The sequence below is a fragment of the Lissotriton helveticus genome, chromosome 5_1 (genome assembly GCF_964261635.1).
Source record: "Lissotriton helveticus chromosome 5_1, aLisHel1.1, whole genome shotgun sequence".
Lineage (NCBI taxonomy): Eukaryota > Metazoa > Chordata > Amphibia > Caudata > Salamandridae > Lissotriton > Lissotriton helveticus.
The window spans coordinates 17330331-17344389 of NC_136065.1; the positions used below are offsets into that span (position 1 = coordinate 17330331).

Sequence of the window (14059 nt, forward strand, 5' to 3'; positions counted from 1 at the left end):
CAACCCACCACACAATGACACCAAACTGTATTTGTGAAAATATATCTCTTTATATAAATCTCAAGCAGGCTTGTAAATACAGTCTTGGTTACTTTTTAAAAGCAGGTTCCAGTTACTCTTTTATCAATGTCACAGTTCTTTCTCAGCAATAAGCAATCTTTTGGGCCTTCTGCCCAGGTTCCAGCAAGGTTCAGTGTCTTGTAGCGCCTCAATGCGTGTTCCGCTGTCTCCGCTCGTTTCAGAGAGGAGAACGGGCCCGGCCGGCTAAAGCTCACGCTTCCCGCGTGGGCCTCGTCGATCTGGCACAGTGCGAGCCTTGGTTTCAGGGGCGGCTCGCGCTGGGAAGCAGGGAGCGCGGTGCGAGCTCAGGACGTAGGACGCTTACACCGCGAGGTCAAAGAACCCAGTACCTTGGCTTTCTGGTAAGTCTTGGAGCGGACGGCGGTCCGGGGATCTGTCCCACGTCGCGTTGTCTTCCTGGAGGGTGCGGCGGCCTGCGAGTCTCAGCGCAGGTAACAGGGCACCCGGGATGACGGTGCAGATGCGGGGCAGGATTCTCCGGAGTCCGGCTCACTCGCGCTGAAGGGGGAAGCTGCAGGCAGGCGGGGCTGAGGGGGTTGCACTCCACGGAGCGCGGGGCACAATTCCGGCACGGCTCCGCAGCGAGCCACTTCCAGCTGCGGGGGCCAGGGGGTCTCAGCGCCCAAGTCACGAGGGGCACAATCTTGGCAGTGCCGGTCTTTGCGGAGCAGCCTGTACCTCGGGGGTCACACAGGCGGCGATGCTTGGACCGGGCAGGTCCTCCCTTTCCGTTGCAAGGGCGGCTCAGCGCGGACAGTCACGGCGCTCGAACCAGCGCGGGGCTGATCCTTACTTTGCGGCTGGCACACGAACAGGCCACAGTCACGGTGGTCGGGGAAGGGGCACAGCTGCACAAATTGTTAGAGAGCGTTGCGGCAGGCACAGCGCTCTCAACTCTCCTTTCCTTGGCGCTGTAGAGACACACAGCACACGCCAGCAGCAGCTTTTCTTCAGGGGGGTAGCGCTCACTGTTCCTGGAGCGCTGGTCAGGGGGCAAGTTCACAGGCAAGCCCTTGGAGATCTTTCAGCAGAGTTTGGCACAAAGTTCAAATAAGCAAAAGTCTTTGGTAGTCTTTTCTTTCCTCTCCTTTGGCAGCAAGGCACCAGACACAGGCCAGAGTCAGCACTCCTCCTTGTAGTCCTTCCAGGTCCTTCTCTTCGGGCAGAGTTTCTCTTGTAGCACAAACAGGATCTAATTTACAAGGAGCAGGGCTCCTACTTTTATACCCAGTTTCTTTTGTTCTAGCAAGCCAGGGGGGCCTCTGCATAACTGCTCCAGTCTCTGAGTACTTGTTGTGGGTACTTATGACTTCTGCATTCAGTGTGAGGGCAGGCACATCAGCCGCTCCCCAGGGGGGCGGAGCCGGCATTGAGAGGGCAGGAGTGGCCTGAGCACTTTGTTTACAAGCTTCGGTCCTTCCTGGGCCAGGTGCAGGCTGAGTCATCAGTCGCTCCCCAGGAGGGCGGAGCCAGCATTGTGGTGGCAGGGGCACAGCCTGATGCATCATTCAGGGGAAACTCCCACCACCCATTAAGGGGTCCTCCTGCTAATCACTACCTGTCAACTCCCAGCCCTGTCACTCACACACACCAGACAGTCAGATCCACATCCAAGCAGAGGCGGGCTGAAATGGTTAGGCAAGCAAATGCTAACTTTCTAAAAGTAGCATTTGCAAACACAGGATATTAAAATAAACTTTACTAAAAGAAGTATTTTATTATTCTGAGTTCAGGCATACTAAACACGAATCTCTACCATGTTCCCTGAGCCTGCTGGGATTATAGAGTGTAATAATTCCAGCAGCTCATCTGGCCTAGAAGGGAACAGGTAGCCTTACAATAGTGAAAAACGAATTTGGCAGTAATTCACTATTAGAACATGCCACACACATCAGGGCATGTTCTACCTTACACTTACAATGCACCCTGCCCTCTGGCCTACCATAGGGGTGACTAACATGAAGGTTAAGGGAAGGTTTAGGGGCTGGCAAGTGTGTGCACTTGCCCAGCCAGGGTGACAGTACCAGACTGCACGCAGGTTCTGCAATGGCAGACCCTAGACACATTTTAAGGCTGCTTCTGTGGGTGGCGCAACCAGCGCTGCAGGCCCACTAGCAGTATTGGCATTCACAAGCCCTGGCACTCCTGGTGCACTTTACTAGGGACTAACAGTAAATCCAATGAACCAATCATGGACATCAATCATATGTACACTTTACAGTAGGGAGCCCTTGCACTGCGGCACGGGTTGGCCGTGGCGCAGTGCCCTGAGTAGCAGACACCATCAAAACATTGGAGGCACAACAGCAAAAAGTGGAAGGGAAACTCACGCCAAGGTGCCAGGTCTAACAAGGGGACAAAGAAGAACCCTGGGGGACCCCACAGAGCGAATGCTCTCTAGGAGCCCTAAAAGCACCCAGGCTTAGGGTCTGAGACCTACCCGTCAGGAAGGATCTGACCCAGGCCAGAGCCAGGCCCTGGATACCAGCCTCCTCGACACGGTGGAGAAGGATGTTATGATCCACCGTGTCGAAGGCGGCTGACAGATCTAACAGTACCAGGGCCTGGGGGGTACCCTTGTCAACACCGTCTCTCAGGGCATCCAGCACGGCCAAGATCACGGTCTCCGTAGAGTGGCCGGGTCTGAAGCCAGCTTGGTTGCCCTCGAGGAAGTTGGAACTCTCGATAAACTGCGAGAGACAGGTGGTGACATGGGCTTCCAGGATTTTTGAGAAAAAAGGTAAAAGAGAGATGGGGCGGTAGTTTGCCGGAACAGCGGGGTCAGCCCCCGGCTTCTTCAGAAGAGGCACCAACACGGCCTCCTTGAAGGAGCCCGGCACCGTCCCAGAAGAAAGAGAAGAATTTAGCAAAGGGAGGATACAGTCAGGTAGGGTATGACAGATGTCCCTAAGAATGGAGGGGGGGCAGCAGTCATCCGGAGATCCCGACTTGATTCGGGTGGCAAGGGAGGCCAAAGAAGAGAGGTCTAGAAGAGGGAATTGTGTGAAAGAAGAAAGGTTGTGAGGGGGGGGAGCAGATCCAGCGCCAGGAACCATAACAGGGATGGTGTCCTTAATCGATACGATTTTTTCAACGAAAAAAGTGCTGAGGGCATTACATGCTTCCTGTGTAGGGGCCTGAGTAGGACGCGTCCTGGGGTCAGAAGTGAATTCATTAAAAATTTTAAAGATTTCCTTAGACTGGCCAGGGGCAGATAAAATTTTACCGGAGGCATAGGTTTTTTTGGCAGCCAAAATGGCAAGTTTACAGGGGATTATGTACATAGGACAGGGCCACATGGACCACTGTCAGGAATAAGCACTTGGTAGAACTAGCACTTAGAACATAGAACAATTGTAGCACCAAATAGCATATGTAGCACGCAACCAGTAACCACTTGTAGAAGGTAAGTACATCATACGCAATCCTAACCACCTTAGGCATATATCACGCAGGGAACCATGAACTCACTAGCATAACTATACTAGGTAAAACAACATTCTAAGCATAAACAAATTTAGAGGTATCAGAACACAGGGTGCGCAAATCATACTACACACAGTACATTTCCTAACACCCAAAGCATTAGCACATGCATCACCATAGCACATAAATTACATTAGGGTCCAGGTTGCGCTATTGCGCCAAAACCTAAACATAGCAGCTGCCCACTACTTGCTAGGCAGCTGAGGACAAGAATAGGGCCTAAGCGCTGCAGCTGGCACTAAGCGCTGCGCAGCTGTGGAAGGCCAAGGTAGGGGCGAAGGAGTGCGACTCACTCCTGAGTCCAAAGACATGTCCCTAGGAAGAAAAACCTAAACTGTGCAGCTGCCCACTACTTGCTGGGCAGCTGTGAAGCAAACTGCGACAGGGGCCCTCACTGGCCCTTAGGACAGAACTGCGGCAACACGTTGGAGCCCTCCAGGCTCTAGAAATAGCAGTGTCCTCTAAAGAACTGCGGGGGACAGGACAACATGGGCCCTGGCACAACTGTGCTCTAGAAATCACGGGGGCCCTCAGGGGCAAGAACACGGGCCCCCCTGGCCCTCGGGACCCCCACTGGGGTCTCCTCGATCATTGTGGCCATCGCTGGAGCCACACATGGCTCAGTAAAATGGAGGGGGGCGGCCCACTGCCATCCGGGCCGCCCTAACTGTGGGTTCCACGGGGGGGGGGCCCACTGCAAGACGGGACTGCTCGGTAGATCCCCCCCCGCCCCCAGGCACTGTGGAACAGGGAGCCCCACTCGCCAGGGCTCCGCGAATGAGAGTCTCATTGGGGCAGCCCTCTAGGAAGCGGGGCTGTCCTGTAAGGAGGCACCGGCGTGGTGCTTCCCTACTACCCTCCCCCTGCCGGCTTCACTCACCGGCTTGGCGCGGGGGAGACTCTCTCTTCCTCGGGCAGCGGTAGCGCTTTGCGAGGCTCTCTCTCCTCATGAGAGCCCCGCCTTCACAATGCGCCCGATTCGCCCGGTCTTCACCCGGTCCCCTGGCAGCAGTCTCCTCTTCAGGCCGGGCACTGACCAATCCCAGCGCGGCGGCGGGCGGGACTTCCTTCGACAACCCGGAAGTCCCGCCTACCGCCAGGCGCAATGCTGCCTGACTTCCGGTTTCACCCGCGGCTGCGGCGGGGATTTCTCGGGGGCAATAACGAGGGGTGGGCACCCTCGAAGTCCAAAATAAAAGTAGAGTCGGGGTGGGCACCCGTTAAGGCTCACAGATACGCAGGGTGGGCACCCACTCTCGGATTAATAAAATAAGCGGAGTGGGCACCCGCAAGGGCCACAAAAGAGAAGGAGCGCTTCCCCCCTAGGGAACACGACAGCGCTCTGCCTATAAATGCAAAATAAAGCGCCTACTAGGCGCTGGGGCACAACAGCTACAAAGCCCCCAAAGAAGGATCCCCCTAAAGCAAAAAGGGTCCCAGAGGTCCTGGGCATCAGGAGGGGCAATGCAGGGCCCAGGGGCCAGCACACAGGGCACTCCATCAAGGAGACAGCCCCCATGGTGGTCCCTCCTGGGCCCCACTAGCAGCAAGCCCCCTCCTGTTAGGACCCAAGCAAGAACTCCAGGTATCCAGGCATCCCGGGGCTGGGCAGGGCCCAGGGAGGCAAGCCTTCCCCTGGGCCCCATCAGCAGCATGCCCCTGGTAGATTCAAGTCCGAAACAAGAACATTTTACATGAGGTCACAGCCTCTTTTTATACACACATTTCCTTTGTCTAAAGGTGCAGGCAAGGGGCGAACCAGATACAACTGGTTCTGGAGCACTTTGTTTTGCTCAGCCCCTCTGCCTATTCACAAGGTGGGTCAGGGACATCAGACTCACCACAGGGGGTGGAGCCAGCATTGTGGGGGAAAGCCCAGCCCTATTCAGGTCCCAGGTGCCTTCCTCCCTGCCATCAACATGCAGATCTCTCCATTTACCACCGGGGCAGACCCATCCTGAGTCCTGGAGCCAGGCACACCAGCCAGCTTCAGCCAATCACAAGCCAGACAGTCAATTCACATTAACTGCACAGACATGCCAACTTCTAGAAGTACAAAAGAATTCGGGTAACCCAATAAACCCTTGTAGGCTTGGGCAATGTAAAGTATAAGGTAAGTGGTGTCAACAAGGGATTTTGTTTGAATACTACTTGGCTTATTTGTTAGCATTAGTCATGGAGTTAGTTGTTGACAATCTAACTCAAATGTAACCATAGGATAACTGAAATGACTCTTACACAGGACAACGAAGAAGCACACGGGGAATCCTATTTATATGAGCATTTTGGATTCGGGGGGATCAGTGGCAGTGATCCTCCTGGACCTCAGTGCTGCTTTTGACACCGTGGACCATCAGGTGCCTCTCCAACGGCTGTCAGGGGTGGGGGTCACCGGTGTGGCTCTCAAATGGTTTGCTTCCTTCTTGGAAGGTCGGACATTTGAGGTGTGGGAAGGCCATGAAAAGTCATCTACAATCCCTCTCCAGTGTGGGGTGCCACAGGGCTCTTCACTGAGCCCTACCTTATTCAACATTTACATAGCCCCCCTGGAGAGTGTGGTACTGCCACTGGGTATTAAAATCATCAGCTACGCTGATGATACTCAGCTGGTGGTTGGCCTTTCCCAGTCGGCGCATCATCCCGACCGGCTGCACTCGTGTCTGGAGAAGATCTACACGTCGATGTGCAGCTCAGCGCTAAAGTTGAACGGCTCCAAGACGGAACTCATGCTGCTGGGGAACTCCTCTCCATCTTTGTCCCCCAGCAGCTGGCCTGACTGTCTGGGACCGGTACCCACCCCCAAGCAGGAGATCAAGAGCTTGGGGGTGTGGCTGGAGCAGGGCCTTTCGTTTAAAACGCATGCTAAAAAGACTGCTGGCGTGTGTTTTGGCCTGCTCTGCTCAGCCCGGAAGATCTTACCTTTGCTCCCAGCGTCCACTAGGAGGCTTCTCATCCAGGGATTGATCATCTCGCGGCTGGATTTCAGCAACGCGTTATTCCTGGGTGCACCTGAATCCACCCTGAACAAACTGCAGCAAGTGCAGAATGCGGCCGCCAGGCTCTTGACGGGTCTCCCCAGGCGTCAGTCTGCTCGCCCGGCGCTGAGGGCTCTGCATTGGCTCCCTGTTAGGGACAGGGTGAAATTCAAATCACTCTGTATAGCCCATAAAGTTCTGCATGGGGTAGGCCCACCTATTCTGGGGGAGATGGTCCAGCCTTACAAGGCTCCTCGCTCTCTTCGCTCCGACCATCAACATCTTCTTCAGGTCGGGAGGGTGAAGAGGGCTAGAACTGGTGGCAGAAGGTTTTCGATAAATGTGGCCACTTTGTGGAATTCACTGCCCCTACAACTTCGTTCGGAAGCTAGTCTTCTCCGGTTCCGCAAACTTTTAAAGACGTTTCTGTTTTCTGCTTAAACCCTGCATTATTCTTTGGTAGTGTTATTATCTGGCGAGCGCTGGGATGCCTATTTGGTAACCAGGCGCTATACAAAACTCAGAATAATAATAATAATAATAATATTGAATTTTATATTTAAGAAATCAATTCGGGGGGATACATCAAATAGTTCATTGTAAGCAAAAAAGTAATGAACAGATGTTAAAACAAATCAGCAAATCAGTTCATAACAAAACATCAACTCCTGTAAATTAAAGGAATGACTAAGACCAATTGAACTCAAAAGTCACTCTTAGACACATAAATTGCTTGAGAGATGGTGTAGAGGTCGACGTTTCGGTCTCTGTTACAGTAGTCTATAAGACCATCATCAGGACAATGTATATGTTGCAGAGGAAGCCCCTTAGCTGTATGTAATACAGATGGACTAGCTGAGATCATATAGCTAGAAAATGGGGTAGAAAGACCACCGCAATCTGCAGCACATTCGCAGAAGCGTTGTTATAATTCAATTCGGCACACCGGCAACAAAGCAGGAGAGCTCTTCGGATCAAACAATGGTCCGTCTTGATCGTTCACTTTATCAGCACACCGTCCAAAATCCGGCAACCAGCAGAGTTCTAGAAGTGGCACTTCCACACTAGACACATTAAATCTGCACACATCATTGCGCAGCATTCAATCACACGAGTCCGCACATACCAAACTCGGCCCTGCACTCCCCACACATCAGGAACTACCATGGACACACATATCCCCCATGCATTCCTATGGGAGGGCAGGCCAATCTCACACACGCACTCAGAGAGCGCACGCACTTTACACTGGGACACAGTGTGAAAGTGCGCAAAGACCAGAAATCACTATAATTATGTAACATTCACAGGCAAAAAGTTCAGGGGTGAACCTGCCAGAAGGGCCAAGTCCAACAACGCACATATATACATATGGCAGGTTGTATCTTGATGATTGATTAGTGCAATCCTGCATCATCTGTTTGAAGGAGACAGGTCTTTACTGCCCTTCTGCATTCTAAGTTACCTAGAAAGTTTTTTTTAAAATCTTGGTCAGGAACGAATTGCACAATTCTCTGCCAGTTGTCCAGTGTTTCTGCTGACCTGCATTAGTCCAGATCTGCCTTCCATGTCCAAGGCTTTGCTCTTTAATGTGGATTCCCTCCCTAGACAAGCAGTTGCTACCACGTCATATCTTTTCCTCAACACAAAATAATCTTCCTTCTTTGAGGACAGTCCCTTAGTCTGGGAGCGGTCTGTAAAGGGAGATGCCTCCTCCTCAAGACAAATGTGTGAATATGTTGAGTGATTTGTACTCGTGATTAAAGAAATTAAGATCACTCCCTCCTACCCCAGCCCTTAATCTTTGGGGATATATGCCATCTCCATGGTCTACAAAAGCATGGGAGAGCGCAACTCTACCTGTCGCGCCTACAGGAGAATGATGCAAATGTCACTGCCCCCCCAACCCCCTAACCCCGCCACACACACACACTCGAGGCTTTTGGTCCAGGAGAATGACATTTCACCTCATGCCAAGCTGTAGAATGTCCGGTGACTGTTCTGGGTGGGAAGTGGTTAACTTCTCCAACTGGAGACAGGTTCTGACTCTAACCATGATGTGCCACCAAGACAGGACTATCCACCGTATGAATAAAGTCTCAGGTGCATGCAAACCAAACACCTTGGGCAAGCTGCTCCCAGACCAGCCTCCTGCAGGTACACATGGCCCAGCGGTGGGTGAATTGCCAGCATCATGAGACAGATAGTGAAGGAAGGTTAAAAATTAATTTGAGCCAGTGGCTACCGGTGGGGCCAGACGCGCAATTCCCATAGGGTGGAAAGGGCTTCAGTACCCCCTCCGCTCATCATGTGTCTCAGCATGGACGGCTGCAGCTCGAGCTGCTGTGGGATCGGCTGGGCGGTGTCTGGAGTCTTATCTCCGGAACGCCCTGGTTTTTCACAGGTTTTTATAGACCCTTTGCATATTTACATACCTTTTGTAAACTGGTTTACAAGGCTTACTTTTTTCTGGTTCCAGTACCCACTGACTCCACCCCCCACCCCTCTATTCCTTTCATTTGTATTTAACTTTTACTGCCGTAGTGTGAGAATGCATTTCATAAAAAAGAATATAAAGTAGGGTTCCAAAAAGAAAAATACCAGACATTTGTTGTTTGTTGTTTAAAGAGTCTGCAAAGTCCTTGTGTTGACAATGATGAGTATAAACAAAACAGAATGTATTCATTTGTAATGTGAGTTTTCTGTCTTTGTTCCCTTTAATAATCAGTCATGGACCATTCAGGCAGCCCTAGAACACGATTAAAAATGCTTTCTATTTATATTTGCTGTTCCAAATACACACAGATAAGTGCTGGAAATAGGCTTTAGGTAACTGCTTATTTTTGTACCGTCTGGGACATCAATGTAAAGAACCTTAATCATAAGACTGGATGTTTGTTGCAGGATCAGCACATTATTTATTTCCTCCACCCTTGATCCCTGATGAATGCCATAATAGCAATAGTTTAACTTGTATCCTAAACCCTACGCCTCCGTCAATAACATGCTGAGTTACTTCAAGTGTTGTCTCAATGCAGGGTGCATTCCCAGACACACTCCTCATTCTCGTCCTTCACTTTCACGCTCACCCTGCACTCACAGTGATCCCTCTGGACTCACAACGCACTTGCGCTGTTCACCCTGTATGTCACCCTGCAGTCACACAAGCACACTACTCACCCTGCACTCATGTCACACTTCACTCACCTGTCCCCATCACTGCTCAATCTGCAAACTCACTCAAGCAAGCCCATCACTAACCATGCATGAAAAGACGCCTATTACTGGTGATTGACAGCGAAGGATGCCCCTTTAAATCACATCTCCCAGTTTGCCCAGATCTGAACACACATTACAATTGTCACTTTCCGGACAGTCAGCCGCCTTCACTCTCACATAGTGGGTGCCGCGTGGCTATTCCTTGTTTTAGATCCAGGTGAGCGAGGGTTAATGACAGGCTTCTGTTAAAACATACATAATATATTCTACATGCTGAATGGTGCCTTAGGCTCCGCCTCCTATACGAACCCGTGCTCTTCACCCAGAGGCACATCCGGCCACATGCATCATTGTAGGATTTTGCAATTCCTAAATTGCGAAAATTAAGGAGTCGCAATTTAGGAATTGCAAAATCCTATGCATCAAGAAATCTTAAAAGTTTTTAGGATTTCTTAATTTTCGGAATTTGCGATTCCTTAATTGCGAATCGCAATTAAGGAATGGCATTACATTGATTCCTATGGGCCTAGAGGCCCATAGGAATCAATGCCGTTTTGCATTTTTTTTTTTGCGATTCGCAATTTGTTGATGCATTGCAAGGGTGCTGAGGGGGGTCCAAAGGACCCCCCCCTGCACCCTTGAAATGTTTTTTTAAGTGCAAGTTTCACACACACATGTCCTAAGGACATGTGTGTGTGTAACATGACACTTTCAAAAATGCATTTTTGAGCATTTTTGAAAGATTTCGCAAATTAACACGAGGGTCAACCTCGTGTTAATTTGCACCTCCTATTTCCAAATTCGCAATTTTAAAAAAAATCATGCATTGCATTTAAGGAATCGCACAAATGCGATTCCTTAAATGCAATCGCATTTTTAGGAATGGCAAAAAATTGCGAATTTTGTGAAAATGTTTAATGCATCCCAAAATGTGATTTTGGAATCGCAAACGGCCGATTTTTCCGAATCGCACCGTTTGCGACGCCAAAATCACTTGATGCATGTTGGTGATCGTCCCTGGAAGTAGGGCCGCTTCCCTCCCTGGGTGTTCTCACACCCCGTCCATTGGGGTCCTCTGCAGCGGCGGTGCCTTTACCACATACCACCGGTGGAGAAGCGTGGCTCAGTGGTTAGAGGCGGCAGACCCGGAAGCTGAGATCGACCGTGGACCAGGGTTCGATTCCCCGCCTCGGCGGGTCTCGGGCTCAAAAATTCCACGGACTCGACAATTCTCGCTCTGGTGCCTACTCAACTCACGGGGTCACACTCTGCGACTCTGGGCAATAGCTTGCTTAATCTCCACTACGGCCCCTCGCGGCGAGATGCCTGGCTTTCCCCTTGTGGACACCCTGCCGGGGTTTCTCACAGGGGAATACCAGGACGGGTTCCCTAAGCAAGAGCCGGGACGCTTACGGGCAGCTGTGCGCTTTACAAGTCCAGCACATGCACACATTCACATTCACATACAACCTACCTCACACATTCATAAGCCGCCTTTGACCTTTCACTGCCCACCCTCGCGTGCCGCACACTCAGCGCCTAGAGGCCGCCTATCACTGCATGGTGCCTTTCGCATGATGTCTCTCTCACCCTCTTTTCTTTTCTTGCAGAAGTGGATATCATGAATCATTGACGTCATCAGGCCGCCAGCTGTTGAAACTCCTCCCCCTCGCCACTTCTTCACAACCCAATCTCTGGCCCCGCGGACGAAGCATGCGGCACGATGGAATAACTCACGGCCACCGTACTCTCTGCTGCTGCAGCCGACGTGATGTTCAAAGTCCCCAGACAGAGCCTACAGGGCTGATGTCCAACCCCGACACCTCCTCTGTCACCTGGGGTCCCATACACGCTTTGCACCATCCTGCAGACGTTGACAAGACTGCCCACATCTGAATTCTTAGAGGGCACAGGCAGGGCCGGATTGGCCATAGCGGGCACCGGGCAATCCCCCGGTGGGCCGAACGGGTGGGGGCCGGTTTTCGGCCCCTGGGGGCTGTTTTTGTTACAGGGCCGTTTTTGCCGTAGCTGCAAAATTGGCCCTGTACCAAGATCGGCCGAAAACCGGCCCCGGCAAAGAGTTCGGCGGCACCTCCAACCTCCCGACTGGGGAGGGGGGCCGGCCAAGCACTTTGCCAGGGCTGGTTGTGGTTCCCAGTCCGGCCCTGGGCACAGGAGCCCTCTACCTGTGGAGCACCAGGGGCCTCTCCAGCTCGAAGTGGAACAAATCTTGTAACATTTGATCTAATTGACTTGTTTAAAGTTTGCCCTTTGACCCTTGAATTGACACGAGCTCAGTGAAGGCCTCTCTGCCTGGGTTCCCAAATCTCAAGTTTGAGCGTCAGGGCTTCCGGGACAGATGTAAATATCAGGGCCTGGCCTTCTGAAAGTCAAAGTGTCCTGAACGTGAAATGATTGCCAGAGTCCTCTTAGTTTCACCTCCCTTGTTTCACTCGTCCTACAGATGTCCCAAGCCTGGCACAACCTGGAGTTTGCTCCATTCTCCTTACCGGACGCTCTTCAATCATATGTTAATTTGTTTTAATAAATAGATATTTCATCATCTTGTCATAAAATGCTACATGGCGCCGCGGCCAGGGCGACTGACGCTGGAATCTGGGGACCACGGTTCGATCCCCGGCTCCGGCGGCAGGTTAGCCCAGCACCATGTGACTCTGGGCAATAGCTCGCTTAATCTTTCCGACGGCCCCCCAGCGCCTAGAGACCCTTACGGGTGATTGTGCGCTTTACAAATGTGGACTTTACTTTTACATGCATATTTGTCAATGACCCTTTTATCCGCGTACTTCCGGTTTTACACCCCATCTGTATTTTGACGTCTTACCGTGGTGCATTGAGTCTGATTCCAGAGGCCGCTTTCTACTGTAGTACATTTAGATTTTATCTCCCTCCCCCTTAGATTCATGTGACGTACCCCAAGACACTTTCTGTAACAATCAATTTATATTGTATTTACCCCACCAGCGTTTCTTGTCAGGTACCCTAGGACACCAGATGTTGAGGTGACATTTACTGTAAATTCCTGTTTTCCCTCTTGGGTCGAGGAGGTAGGTGATTGGCCTTTGGGTTGGTGATGGAGCCTGGCTTGCTGCATTTTGCTTTAGTGGTATTGCAAATGTCAAAAGCACGTGTGTGTACGTGTAAACCCACGAACAGAGAAGTATCGCTGCACTTGTGATGAAGACGGAATTGTAACTCCAGCTAATGTGTATGCCTACTGATCGCTAACATACTGTGTGCCGCGAACCAATCAAATCTCTTTCTTGCTTTAACACCCGAAGGCAACCAGGGGTCTGTCTAGTGTGCAGGTAGAACTGGATCACTAAAATCCACACATAGGTGTGTGTTCACAAAAATCAACTATGGAATGATTGTACTAAGATGCCTCTCATTGCTCTAACGATTAGATAAGTTGTAATTTCAGCCTTTAATCGGTTTTTGCTACAATGATAAATGTGATGTAACTGATGGGTTTGGTTTGTTCAATAAACAAGGCATTGTCTGTATCTGTGTGTTGATCATTACTTGTCCGTCTGGAAGGCTGAACTTCAGTGAGCTTTTTCGCATTCAACACACCAATACATGACACTAGTGAAAACATGAATCATTTGCTTGCTGCCAAAACTGCAGGCTCGCTGTAATTCTAATTTAATTGAACAATATTTCCAATGGGGTTTTATTTTAAGTCCCTGCCTCCATAATTTTCTATGGGAGGCTGGTGCAGTACCTGTGATTGGCCATATGTGGTGCTGGACTTACTCCAGCTCTGAGCGAGTGTAATTTACAACTGTCTGGGTCCTTTTAGGTTTCGCCTGGTGTAGCACTGCGCAGCAGTGCTCGCGCAGGCGAAATCTTATGTTTACCAGTAAGGAGCTTTGTCCCGCCTCTCTCTTCCAATGGCTAGCTCCATAAATGGAGGCTAGCCATTGGAAGAGAGATCTGTCCGTAATTCTCGGAGCAGATTCGTGGGCGTTCCGGTGATTTTTTCGCTCTCTGCCCCTTTGTGAACATCATTGCAGCACACAATAGCATTGCTGAAAGGTTTCTGGATCTAGTCTGGTGCTTCGGGAATATTCTAAAGGTGAGGATCTGCAGTGCAGTTAAAAGGAGTACCCATCAGAAACCATACTACCAAGGTAAGTAACGTGTTCTTTTGTATGCTTCCATCTCCGCTGCAGAGTACTTCACTTTTCAGTGCTAAAAGGCGTTTTCAGCCATCCTGCTTCTCAATTAAGTTGATTCCTACATAGGCTGGCAGAGTTCTTCAACTCCAAAAA

The 14059-nt window shown here is 50.8% G+C and overlaps 1 protein-coding gene across 1 annotated transcript in view; it reads left to right on the plus strand.

Annotated features, from left to right (window-relative positions):
• Nucleotides 1–13288, plus strand: part of LOC144754067 (SLA class II histocompatibility antigen, DQ haplotype C beta chain-like) — a 262962-nt gene extending 249674 nt beyond the window's left edge. Inside the window, exon 6 of the mRNA XM_078641590.1 lies at nucleotides 11372–13288. Coding sequence (XP_078497716.1) covers nucleotides 11372–11394 — 23 coding nt within the window. The 3' untranslated portion in view covers nucleotides 11395–13288. The remainder of the gene's footprint in view (nucleotides 1–11371) is intronic.
• Nucleotides 13289–14059: the final 771 nt, after the last annotated feature.